The sequence below is a fragment of the Bos taurus genome, chromosome 28 (genome assembly GCF_002263795.3).
Source record: "Bos taurus isolate L1 Dominette 01449 registration number 42190680 breed Hereford chromosome 28, ARS-UCD2.0, whole genome shotgun sequence".
NCBI classification, from domain to species: Eukaryota; Metazoa; Chordata; class Mammalia; order Artiodactyla; family Bovidae; genus Bos; species Bos taurus.
Window position 1 is genome coordinate 1240374 of NC_037355.1, and position 12259 is coordinate 1252632.

General features: G+C 44.5%; 1 protein-coding gene across 1 annotated transcript in view; it reads right to left on the reverse strand.

The window, feature by feature from the left end:
- Window positions 1-1930: 1930 nt before the first annotated feature.
- Window positions 1931-12259, reverse strand: part of CCSAP (centriole, cilia and spindle associated protein) — a 37600-nt gene continuing 27271 nt past the window's right edge. Inside the window, exon 3 of the mRNA XM_059882633.1 lies at window positions 1931-11365. Within this exon, the coding sequence (XP_059738616.1) occupies window positions 11354-11365 (12 nt within the window). The 3' untranslated portion in view covers window positions 1931-11353. The remainder of the gene's footprint in view (window positions 11366-12259) is intronic.

Consider the following 12259-nt stretch of genomic DNA (forward strand, 5'->3'; position numbering starts at 1 on the left):
ACTGGAAGAATGTTTGATTCAGTGTCTTGTTAACAGTGGGTTTGCAAGCTGCTCATTTTTGAACAGCTTTTTGCATGGGGTAGGAGCATGTCTGTTTGACTACGTCAGTTTATGCAAAAGCAGAATTTTAAAAAAATAAGATAAATGTTGGTTTATAAGTGAGCCTGTTAATTTAAACCCCAGGTATTGCATATAATTCCACATCCCTTGACCAATAAAATTTGCTGGAGAACCAAACCATGGTGGTTCGTAATAAAAGCCTTTAGGAAAAAATGAAGAGGAGAGATGTGGTATTTGGTCCCTGGAGTGTTTTCTACCACCAGCCAATCCTCTGATTCTTCTGACACCAGATGCATTCTGTTCTGACATTGTCTACCTGGAAATGGCATCAGATCGCACAAGTTACAGCCTGTGTCAACACCCACCACCACCCAAACCAACACATTCTAGGCCAGTCACAGGCGCAGGGTGTCACATGTGCTTTCCCAGCCGGCCTGAAACCTGAGGCTCCTATGACCCACTCCTTGGGTTTAATTAATTCCTAGAGCAGCTCACAGAACTGAAAGTTTCCTTATGAGATTCTGGTGTGTGCTAAGTCGCTTCAGTCGTGTCTGACTCTTTGCGACCCTATGGACTGTAGCCCACCAGGCTCCTCTGTCCATGGGATTCTTCAGGCAAGAATACTGGAATGGGTTGCCTTGCCCTCCTCCAGGGGATCTTCCCAACCCAGAGATCAAACCCATGGCTCCTGCATTTCAGGCGGATTCTTTACCGCTAAGCCGCCAGGGAAGCCCATGAGATTACTGGTTTATTACAAGAGCTACATATGAACAGCAGATGAGGAAGCACATAGGGCCGGGCCTGGAAGGGTCCCGCGCACAGGAACCCCTGTCCCCATGGAGTTTGGGGTGCCCCACCCTCCTGGCTCATGGCTGTTTTCCTGTTCACCAAACAAGAGGCTCCTCAAATCTTGTTATTTAAGATTTTTTCTAGCTCTTAATCTCTAGCAACCCCTTCTCTCAGGTCAGTGGGTGGAGCTAAAACTTCCTTAGATCTTTCTTGTGACCAGCTGCACCCTGAACCTCTCTAGGGTGACCCTGAAGTCATTTCATTGGCATAAACTGTGCTCAAAAGGGACCCCTAAAACTCAGGAAATTCTTAGTCTTTTAGGAGCTTTGTGTCAGGAACCAGAGATAAAGACCAAATATATCTAATAGTGAATGTTATTAAATGTGTACATTTCCCACAATTTGTTAAGTTTGCAGGATGTCCTTAATTTACATTTCTAGCAAAGCATTTTCTCAGTCTTCCTAGAAGAAAATTCTACACTCCATTTAGACTTGAGATTTTAATTTATTTTTTCACAGTCCAGCATCTAAGTGAGAATGAAAACGTTACAAATTGGGATACTGTAATGGTTTTATTGAAAAGTAATAAGAGTTCTTAAAAATTTAAGAGTTCTTGAAATCGTAAGAACATTGATTCCTAGCAGATCAATATTATTCAGAATGAAGAAAATGCTAAAATTAGTCATCTAAATGATTTGCATTTCATACTGTGACACAGTAGATGGTACTTTATTTTCTGTCAAATTTGTCCTATTTTTTGCTTTTTTTTCAGAGGGGAAAGTTAGTCTTTAAAACACCTGTAAATTTTAAATAATTTTTTGTACTAGTTATAAAGTGATTTTATTAATCAGTTGAAAACAGTCCAGATTTGTCCCAGTTGTTGCTTGGTTGCTTCCTGATTATGTTTACTTCTTTAAGGAGTTGTTTTTAGAAATGTTTAGAGGGATTTATTTGAGAGCACTCAACTTGCCAGGTTCAGGAAGATGAAATACATTGTTGGCCATCACCCCCTAACGTTAGAAACTAACTGCTAGAAAATAATGTGATCAGGGAGTCTATTTTTTCTTTTAAAATAGAATTTATGTTGTTTTCCTTTTTTTTTTTAATTTTAGGGTTTTTGAGCATACACAAGTATGGAGAAAATAGCATATAGAACCACTACATCAGCTATTTTCCACAATTGTCTATTCATTATGCCAGTCTTGCTTTATCTACCTTTGCCCCACTTTTTTACACTGTAGTATTTGGAAACATCCAAAACCTCTGTCATTTCACCCAAAAATAGTTCAGCATACATCTCAACAAGAATATATATGTAAAATTTGTTATTGTCAATATACCATTGGGAACTTCAGAAGAGATACTGTTACAAGCCAAGAATAGTTATGGTTTTTTTTCTTGGAATTATATAGTTGTTTTTCTAGATGTATTGAAGAAGCAAGATACACCTCCTTTATCCAATATTACTAGAGGTGACTTCCCAGCATGTGGCTAATTGTACTGGAAGTTCTGTCTCCAGCCCAGAGGACAGTGTACCTTCAGGAGGGACACAGGGCAGCCAACCTGCACCCACAGCCAGTGCAGCCTCGGAAGCGGGAGCCCTTGTCGTGCTGGTTGTTAAGACATTCTCAGTATCACTCCTGCCACTGCAGTAACGCAAGGCCCTCTTAATTAATTCTTCTCAGTGTGTCCACATGAAGGAATGTACTGAACGTGATGTACACATTTGTGGAACTTAACGCTAACCAAGGATGATGTGGTTGAGTCTGCAGGAATGTCAGCTTGCTCCTTCATGCTAAAGGATGGATGTTGTCCTTCACCTGTGGGAACTGGATGAAAAGTAGATAGCCTGTGCTCTGATAGCTCCCTTCTCTAATTTCTTGATGTCATGTGTAAATTTCATTTTAAAGGAAAACTAGCATTTTAAGAAAAATTATAAGAAAAAATGCTAAATTTCTGAAAATGTCATATTCCAAAATACCATATAAATAATTGGATTATTAAATATTTGTGGGCCAGCTAACTCTGTATGAGAGTAAAACTGCTGACTTATGTATGTTGGGTAGGAGCCCTCAAATCATTTTACACTGATTAGGAAATTTTGTGATATGATTATTTCTGGGTAAGTCTACAGCATCAGAAAAGCCATCATATTGGTTTCTGTAGTCATAAACATTGGTCATATGCCCTCATGCTGTGCCTATTTCCTGGGGAAAATGGGGCTTTTACAGGACACTTGTGTTTGTCTGAACGCCCCTTGATTTCTCATCACCTCTGTGCCTTTGTAGGGACTGTGTTTTCTTATCCTCACCTATGCTGCACCCCACTGTTTGTCCAGGTCTTTCAGGCTGAAGCCCCCTTGTCCTGACAGGTACAGTTGGGAGTTGTCCCCAGCCCTGACTCCTGACACACGCAGACACACGCTGCTTCAGTATGTCTCTGTCCTGGCCTTTCTTTTGCTATTGGTCACGTTGATTCATGTATTGTCTTTGTCTTCTCTGCTGGGCTGAGATGTCCTTTGAAAAGGGTGCCTTCTGTGTGCCCAGGGCCTGGCACATAGAAGGGACTGAAGTGCTTGTGAAAAGAACAGATGATCGGAGTTGGGTTTGTTCCCAGGTCCTTCTAAAGTACATGGACATCAAGCCTATCCACCGCAAGGTGCCTGTTGTACAAAGTCCCTAAAAAGTGGTCATGTGATCCCGCTCAGTCCCTTCCTTCCTGGGAGGGAGCCTCATAACTCCTAGAGCTCATTTTCAATTGACATCACCGAGATGGTGAAGTAGGAGGCCCCAGCCGCCATCTGCCCACCCACCCGCCCAAAGACCGGCAATTAGCTATCTGCAGATAAACAGTTCTGAGAGAGCTCAGGAGTCTACTTAAGAAAATTCAGCAACTCAGTGGGACAAAAACCTGAGAATAATCACACAGAAATGGAAGGAAAAAGAGCTTCATTTTGTCTGCTATCTCCCATCCCCTAGGCAGGCTCTTCTCAGCACCAAGAGAAACCTCCCAGACTAGGAAGAGTTCGCCACCCCAGGAAAGGGCATGGGTGTGACCAGCTTCCCCAGCCTTTTGGGGCATCAAACAAAGGACCTGTTGAGTTTATCCCACTCAGAGACTGGCAAAGCTGAGACACAGAGCAAGTATCGACCATGCAGCTGTTAAAAACCATGGTTCCTAGTGCCCTGGTCCACAGTCCTCTGCAGCACCACCCCATGGAAATTTCAATCCCCAACCATCTGCTACCTGTTCCCCACCCCACCCCCCCCACCCCCGGCCCCACTAGAGCCCAGGATCTGGACTGGCAACCTATCCAGACCTCTGAAGCTACACAGGTGCAAGATGCCAGCCTAGGCCCTGAGGCTGACCCCCACTGCCAAGTGCATACTTGTGGCCAGCCCCTTCCAGCTGTGTACCTGCACACGCCCAGGCTGATCCCTATCGCCAGCTTCCACTGCTGTGTACATGCCTGTGGGAAGATACTGCAGCTCTGGGAAAGCACACCACCTGCCTGATGGGCCCACACTTGGCCCAGACCCTTGCTACTGGCTCCGTTCCCCACCACTCTGTGTGTGTCTACAACCAGCCCCTGCCGTCACACGTGCACCTGCAGCGGGTGGTGTGTGTGCCTCGAGCTCCAGGTCGTCAGTGCTTCCTGCCTTGATCAGCTGGCCTCCCAGCCAGATGTGTGCATGCCTTGAGCTCTAGGTCATCAGTGCTTCCTGTCTTGATCAGCTGGCCTCCCCAGCCAGATGTGTGCATGCCTCAAGCTCCAGGTCATCATTGCTTCCTGCCCCGATCCCTAGATGCTGAACCTGGAGGTGCCACTGAGGAACCCACCAGCCCTTGCAGACACTGCAGACCCCCAACAGTGCTTGTCAGGAACCACACAGTGGATGCTGTGACCCTCAGTGACCTGAGTCAATGACAATATCCCTCCCACCCAGACACATACCTGCACTTGACACCCTGTACCACTGGGCCTGGGTCACAGCATGTTCCAGCACATCCCCAACCTGAGGTGAAGGTCTTATACCAAAGGCAGCTCATGAAGTTTGGATGAGGTAACTGCATACACACCTATATGCAAGACTTCAGGGATCACAGAATCAGGGAATCATGAGACCACCAAAGGAACGTGGTAAATTTCCAGCAACTCTCCCTAAAGAAATGGAGATACATGAGTTGCCCAACAAAGAATTCAAAATAATTGTTCTAAAAATGCTGAGAGAGCTACAGGAGAACATAGATAAAACAATTAACAAAATCATGAAAGCAAGAACAAAATGAGAAGTTTAATAGAAAACATGAAGAAGAACCAAACAAATTTTGAAGCTGAAGAGCACAATGACTGAACTGAAGAATTTAATACAGAGCTTCAACAACAGACTAGATCAAGCAGAAGAAAGAATCAGTGAGCTTGAAGACAGAGCATTTGAAATTATCCAGAGAAGTGGGTGGGGGGAAGAATGAAGAGAAATGAAAAGCTTATAGGACTTCTGAGACACCATTAAGAAACAGTCTGCACATCAATGGAGCCCCAGGAGAAGAGGGGCGAGGAAGGGCAGGAAGCTTGTTTAAATAAATGATGACTGAGAACTTCCCAAACGTGGATAGGCATTTGGACATCCAAGTTTCAGTCCAAAACACTTTTCTCCAAGGCATATTTTTAACAAAACTGTCTAAAATCATAACTGTCTAAAATCTCTCAAATGAAGAGGCATTTGTGACTGTTGGCTTCACTGCATAGTTCTCCAGTTGTTTTACATTCTAGGTGAAGAGCCTTACTGTTTAAGTTGCAGGTTTTGTTGTTTGGATCAGTATTTCTTGGAAACTCTATCTGTACACTCTTAGTTGGCCTATTGTTACATGACAGTACAGCCTGTGGGCAAGCAGTTGTCCAGGATGCTGTGTTGCCTGTCTGCACTGACCGGTACATGAGGCTGTGAGGAGCAACTGAGGATGTGATTGTCGATAAATGTCTGCTTTCAGGCCTAGACCCGCTCAGCTATCCAAGAGTTGCAGGATGGGTCATAAATGTTTGGGGTTAAATGTGTGAAAATTCTGTTAACACACACTCTGTTACAATTGACAAGTCCTTGTGTTGAAGCAGAAGCTGGAGCTATAAAAATTAACTGCTGCCTTTTCAAAGCAGTAGTAGAGGAATGGCAAATAATAGTTTCCCTACTCTAATTTTAAGATGAAATGATTTCACCTGAAGCTTTTAAATTTGTTTTTCTATTTAGGTTGTTTATACCTGTTTTTAGCTGATTTTTCAAATCAGCTAGTTTAGTCCTACCTGAACTGTGAGAACTCTACTTTTGCACTTGGTGACATTCAGCACCCAAGTGCTGCTTTGGTTGTTCACTGTGTCTCTGATCAAGGTACAGGATTTCGTGCCCACTTTTCTTCCTTTAAAAAAAAAAAAAACAACACACAGTTTATCAAGAAATTATGGAGAATTTTTAGTTTAATGCTCATTTTTAATATTGTCATTTGAAATGTCTGTAACTGAGACCTAAAGGGGCATAGCATTTTTTACAATTTAGAAGTGTTCTCACATGTAACATCTGATTGAACCTTCAAAACAGCCCTTTGCGGTGGCACAGAACAGAAGTAGGCCCACTCCACAACCCAGGTGCCTGAGATGCAGAGGCAGGGGCCACCACCCCCAGGAAGTGGACGGCAGGTCCGGGGAAGCCCTGTGCTTCCACCATGCAGCACCATCGGACAGAGCACTGGGTTTTCTGTTGACTGGAATCTTTTTTTTCTTTTCCTTCAAAATTGATGGCAATTTCAAACACTCATGTTTATTGGAATTTCAAGAACTGTAAAGCATTCTTTTTTATATAATTAATTTATTTGTTTTAATTGGAGGATAATTACAATATTGTGATGGTTTTTGCCATACATCAGCATGATACATCGGGTATACATGTGTCGCCCCCCCCCATCCTGAACCCCTCTCCCACGTCCCTCCCCACCCTAACTGGTAAGAGTATTTTCCATGTTTAAAATACCTTTAGTGTTAAACCGTTCGAGGTGGGAAACCAGTTGACTTCATCACTGTGAAGCCATGCTTTAAAAAAGAGAAATTTGCAAGTTTGATAACTTGTTTTGTTGTCCTTGCCTTCAACACATTGAAAATATTATCAATTGAAAATGCATGACTGAAAATGCATGCCAACTGGTTTTCAGAATGCTTGTCACAATACTCTTGTGTTTTGTGGTGAAAGCTGTATCGAAGTTGCTGGGGTCAGATGTTACTCTGTAAAGGTGAGACCCTGCCTGAGGGCCTGTGCTCTGGCCGTGGCCCTCCTGGCCTTGGGTGGTGGTCTCTGCCTCACACCCCTTCCCACTACATGTACTGTATGTGGTTACTGTGGCAACACTCCTGTGCCGTCTGTCAATAAAGTCCTGACCCCGGCTGGCCCTCGTCTGTGCTGCTGCTCTTCTCTGCTTATTTAACTTGGTTCTTGAGCAACAAGAGAAGAAAAGTCTTTACACACTTATTTTTACTTGATTTGTAACTATCTGATTATTCTACTCTGGCTTTCCTTTTCTAATTTCCAAGAGTAATGTTGGCTTTAAACACTGCGGGGTGACTTCAGACTTTTACCCAATTCAGTTACATTTTGGGATCCATGTATCAGCCTCAACTTTAGGCCAAGTCTACTGTTTGTCCTCAGGGACGTCCCAGTGGATGGTGTCTCCCTCACTGTCAGAGCTGTTCTCATGGGGTGACCTCATCAGAACATGTGGGTACCTCATGTGGTACCTCATGTACCTCATGTGGGTACAAGTCTAGTTCATAGAAAACATCATTGAGGGCACAGCCAGCAGTGTTGGGCGGGAACCATCCATGAGGGACCAGGTGCAGTGCCCAGCACGGGGCCCCAGCAAGGTGGGCTGTTGAACGGGGCTCTTGGCAAGAAGCAGGTATTTGGTTCTGACCCCCAAGGTTCCTCTCAAGGGGCAGAAGCATACAGACAGAAGAATCTCCCTCTGCCCCCATTCTCATGAAGTCCTCAAAGATCTCAGGCCCCAGTCAACACCTAGGGCATAAAACCAGTAAAAGATGGATTAACAGCGATGATAGTTGTCACAAGGACTTGTGTGCTTAGTTGCTCAACTGTGTCTGACTCTTGACAACCCCACGGACTGTATCCACCGGGCTCCTCTGTCCATGGGGTTCTCCAGGCAAGAACACTGGAGTGGGTTGACATTCTGTCTCCAGGGAATCTTCCTGACCCAGGGATTGAACCTGGGACCGCTGCACTGCAGGTGGATTCTGTACCATCTGAGCCACCAGGGATGCCTAGTTGTCACAAGTAGTCACTCTTAACTAGTTCAGTCTACCTCTCACAGTCAACATGGCCAGTGTTTTGGCTTTAAATCGAAGCCACATTCACAGCAAGATTCTAGGCAAGGGGCATAGTGTCCCTGCCCAGAGGCCACCAGGCTCCCTGCGCTGGTGCGGACGTGGGCAGAGGGCATCTGCTGATGCTGAAGACACCCCTCACTTCCCTTTCTTCATTGTACCCCCTGTAGGTAGCTCCTGATGGGTGGAGGGAAGTAGCATGTGAATTACCCCCTTCTGCTTGGGACGCTGCATTGTCATCAGCTCCCCGGGCCAGGGCATCTGCCCGCGTGTGGATGTGGGGGAAGCCTGGGAGTGGCATTGCCAGTCAAAGATGTGCTCGTCTTTAAGGGCCAGAAAGCCGAACTGCCCTCCAGAGAGCCTGTGCCCATTTACCCTCCCGCCAACAGCGCGGGAGTGCCGTGCTGTGCTTAGTCACTCAGTTGTGTCAAGTTCTTTGTGACCCCATGGACTGCAGCCCACCAGACTCCTCTGTCCATGGGGATTCTGCAGGAAAGAATGCTTGAGTAGGTTGCCATGTCCTCTGGGGGATCTTCCACCCTAGGGATCAAACCCAGATCTCCTGCATTGCAGACAGATTCTTTACCTTCTAAGCCACCAGGGAAGCCCAGGAATACTGAAGTGGGTAGCCTATCCCTTCTCCAGGGTATCTTCCTGACCCAGGAATTGAACCAGGGTATCCTGCATTACAGGCAGATTCTTTACCAGCAGAGCTACCAGGGAAGCCCAACAGTGCAGGAGACCCAAACTTAAGTTCATGCTGTTTTTTTTCAATTAAGGTTTATATTTTGTCTTTATTAAATTTTAACCTTTGGTGGTCATAAAGAAGGTATTGTTTAATCTATAAACAGCAGTCACAGGCTACGTGTGCTCTTGTCGTGAAGTGGACACCACCGTTGTTCCTGGGAAGTCAGTCCTGCTGTAGAGGAAAGTGGAGCGGAGTTTGTGCGTCCAGAAGGGAACGCTTGAAAAACCAGCAGCCTGGCTCACCTAAGCAAGCCTGGGTTCTTCTGAAAAAACTTGATAAGCTCCTATTGTTAATATAATCAAGTTAAAATTTTATTCCTAGGAAAGGTTAGTCTATTTGGTGCAAATTCAGGACTTATACCTCACTATCCAACAATCTCCATGTTTTGAATATGGTAAACAATCTGCCTGCCACTGCAGGAAACTCGGGTTTGGTCCCTGGACCAGGGAGATCCCCTGGAGAAGGAAATGTCAACCCACTCCAGTATTCTTGCCTGTCAAGTTGCAAAAGAGTCAGACACGACTTAGAGACTAAACAACAACAAATGTTCAAGGTATGCTCCCAACCGGCTCAGGCCCAGGAGAGGAGGCTGTGGTCCATGGCCCTACAGGCCCCCAGCTGTGGGTATGGGGGCCAGCCTGGCTTAACCATCACAAGCTTAGTTTTCAGGGGGATACATATTTTCAAAGGGTGAGTAAGGGTGGGTGTTTAGTTTCTGCTTTTTCCTGTTTTCTCTAGGAGTTTTTTTTTTTTTTTTTTTTTAATGCTAATACATTCTTATGTGTCAAAAGTCAAAGCAGTGTGGAAAGTCACCCTGGGGCCTCCTTGCCTCCCCCTGGCTCCCTGCCTTCCCTACACCTCATAGTAACCACTGGCTAGTGTGTGTATCCCTCCAGAGTTTCTTGACATGGATACAGATGTTATTACTCCTCCCTTTCTTAAACAAAAAGCAACATGTTATACACATTGTCTTTTTCCATATACATTGTATCTTGGAGTGAGAGCTTTCTCCTTACTGAAGGCTACAGAATGTTCCATTGTGCAGATATGCCATGTTTTCTGTAACCAGCTCCTTACTGATAAACAACTGGGTTGTTTCCAATTCTCTGGTTCTCATGAGGTAATTCCAAAATATATGATTAGTGACAGCATCATCAATTTCTATCTTCATTGGCATTCATTAGAAAAGTAACATCATTCCTCCTAGTTCAGCCTCTTCTTATGCAGAGGCAAGAACAGTTTACAAAATCAGATGGAAAGGGGAAAAGAAATCCAGCAAGAAATATGAAAGACTTTTTCAATGAAGGCTTTATTAAATAAATACATAAAGACCCAACTTAAAAGGAGACATATTCTATTTGGGAGTACAAAGACTCACTACTACTATAAAGATGTCAATTGCCTCAAAATTAGTACATTCAATACACTTTAATAAAATTGCCGAATGGAATGTTAAAATAGAAATCAACATGCTCGTTCAAAAGTTCATATAGGAAAGAAAATAACCAAGGAAAGTAAAGAACAAGGTAGGGGTGGCGAGACTTGCCATCAGTTCAGTCGCTCAGCTGTGTCCAACTCTTTGCAACCCCATGAACCACAGTACGCCAGGCCTCCTTGTCCATCACCAACTCCCGGAGTCCACCCAAACTCATGTCCATCGAGTCGGCGATGCCATCCAGCCATCTCATCCTCTGTTGTCCCCTTCTCCGCCTGCCCTCTATCTTTCCCAGCATCAGGGTCTTTTCAATGAGTCAGGTGGCCAACGTATTGGAGTTTCAGCTTCAACATCAGTCCCTCCAGTGAACACCCAGGACTGATCTCCTTCAGAATGGACTGGTTGGATCTCCTTGCAGTCCAAGGGACTCTCAAGAGTCTTCTCCAACACCACAGTTCAAAAGCATCAATTCTTCTGTGCTCAGCTTTCTTTATAGTCCAACTCTCACATCCATACATGACCACTGGAAAAACCATAGCCTTGACTAGATGGACTTTTGTTGACAAAGTAATATCTCTGCTTTTTAATTTGCTATCTAGGTTGGTCATAACTTTCCCTCCAAGGAGTAAGTGTCTTTTAATTTCATGGCTGCAGTCACCATCTGCAGTAATTTTGGAGCCCAGAAAAATAAAGTCAGCCACTGTTTCCACTATTTCCCCATCTATTTCCCATGAAGTGATGGGACCAGATGTCATGACCTTAGTTTTCTGACTTGTTGAACTTTAAGCCAACTTTTTCACTCTCCTCTTTCACTTTCATCAAGAGGCTCTTTAGTTCTTCACTTTCTGCCATAAGAATGGTGTCATCTGCATATCTGAGGTTATTGAGATTTCTTCTGGCAATCTTGATTCCAGCTTGTGCTTCTTCCAGCCCAGTGTTTCTCATGATGTACTCTGCATATAAGTTAAAATAAGCAGGGTGACAATATACAGCCTTGACGTACCCTTTTCCTACTTGGAACCAGTCTGTTATTCCATGCCCAGTTCTAACTGTTGCTTCCTGACCTGCATACAGGTTTCTCAAGAGGCAGGTCAGATAGTCTAGTATTCCCATCTCTTTCAGAATTTTCCAGTTTATTGTGATCCACACAGTCAAAGGCTTTGGCATAGTCAATAAAGCAGAAATAGATGTTTTTCTGGCACTCCCTTGCTTTTTTGATGATCCAGCAGATGTTGGCAATTTGATCTCTGGTTCCCCTGCCTTTTCTAAAACCAGATTAAACATCTGGAAGTTCACAGTTCATGTGTTGCTGAAGCCTGGCTTGGAGAAATTTAAGAATCTTGGGTAAGAGAAACCCAAGTAAGACGGTAGGTGCTGAGAGAGAGCATCAGAGGGCAGACAGACTGAAACCACAATCACAGACAACTAGCCGATGATCACATGCACCACAGCCTTGTTTAAGAATGAAACTAAGACATGCTGTGTAGGGCCACCCAAGATGGATAGGTCAAGGTCTGACAGAATGTGGTCCACTGGAGAAGGGAATGGCAAACCAGTTCAGTATTCTTGCCTTGAGAACCCCATGAACAGCATGAAAAGGCAAAAAGAAAGGACACTGAAAGATGAACTCCCCAGGTCAGTAGGTGCCCAATATGCTACTGGAGATAGTGGAGAAATAACTCCAGAAAGAATGAAGGGATGAAGCCAAACAAAAACAACACCCAGTTGTGGATGGGCCTGGTGATAGAAGCAAGGTTCAATGCTGTAAAGAGCAGTATTGCATAGGAACCTGGAATGTTAGGTCCATGAATCAAGGCAAATTGGAAGTAGTCAAACAGGAGATGGCA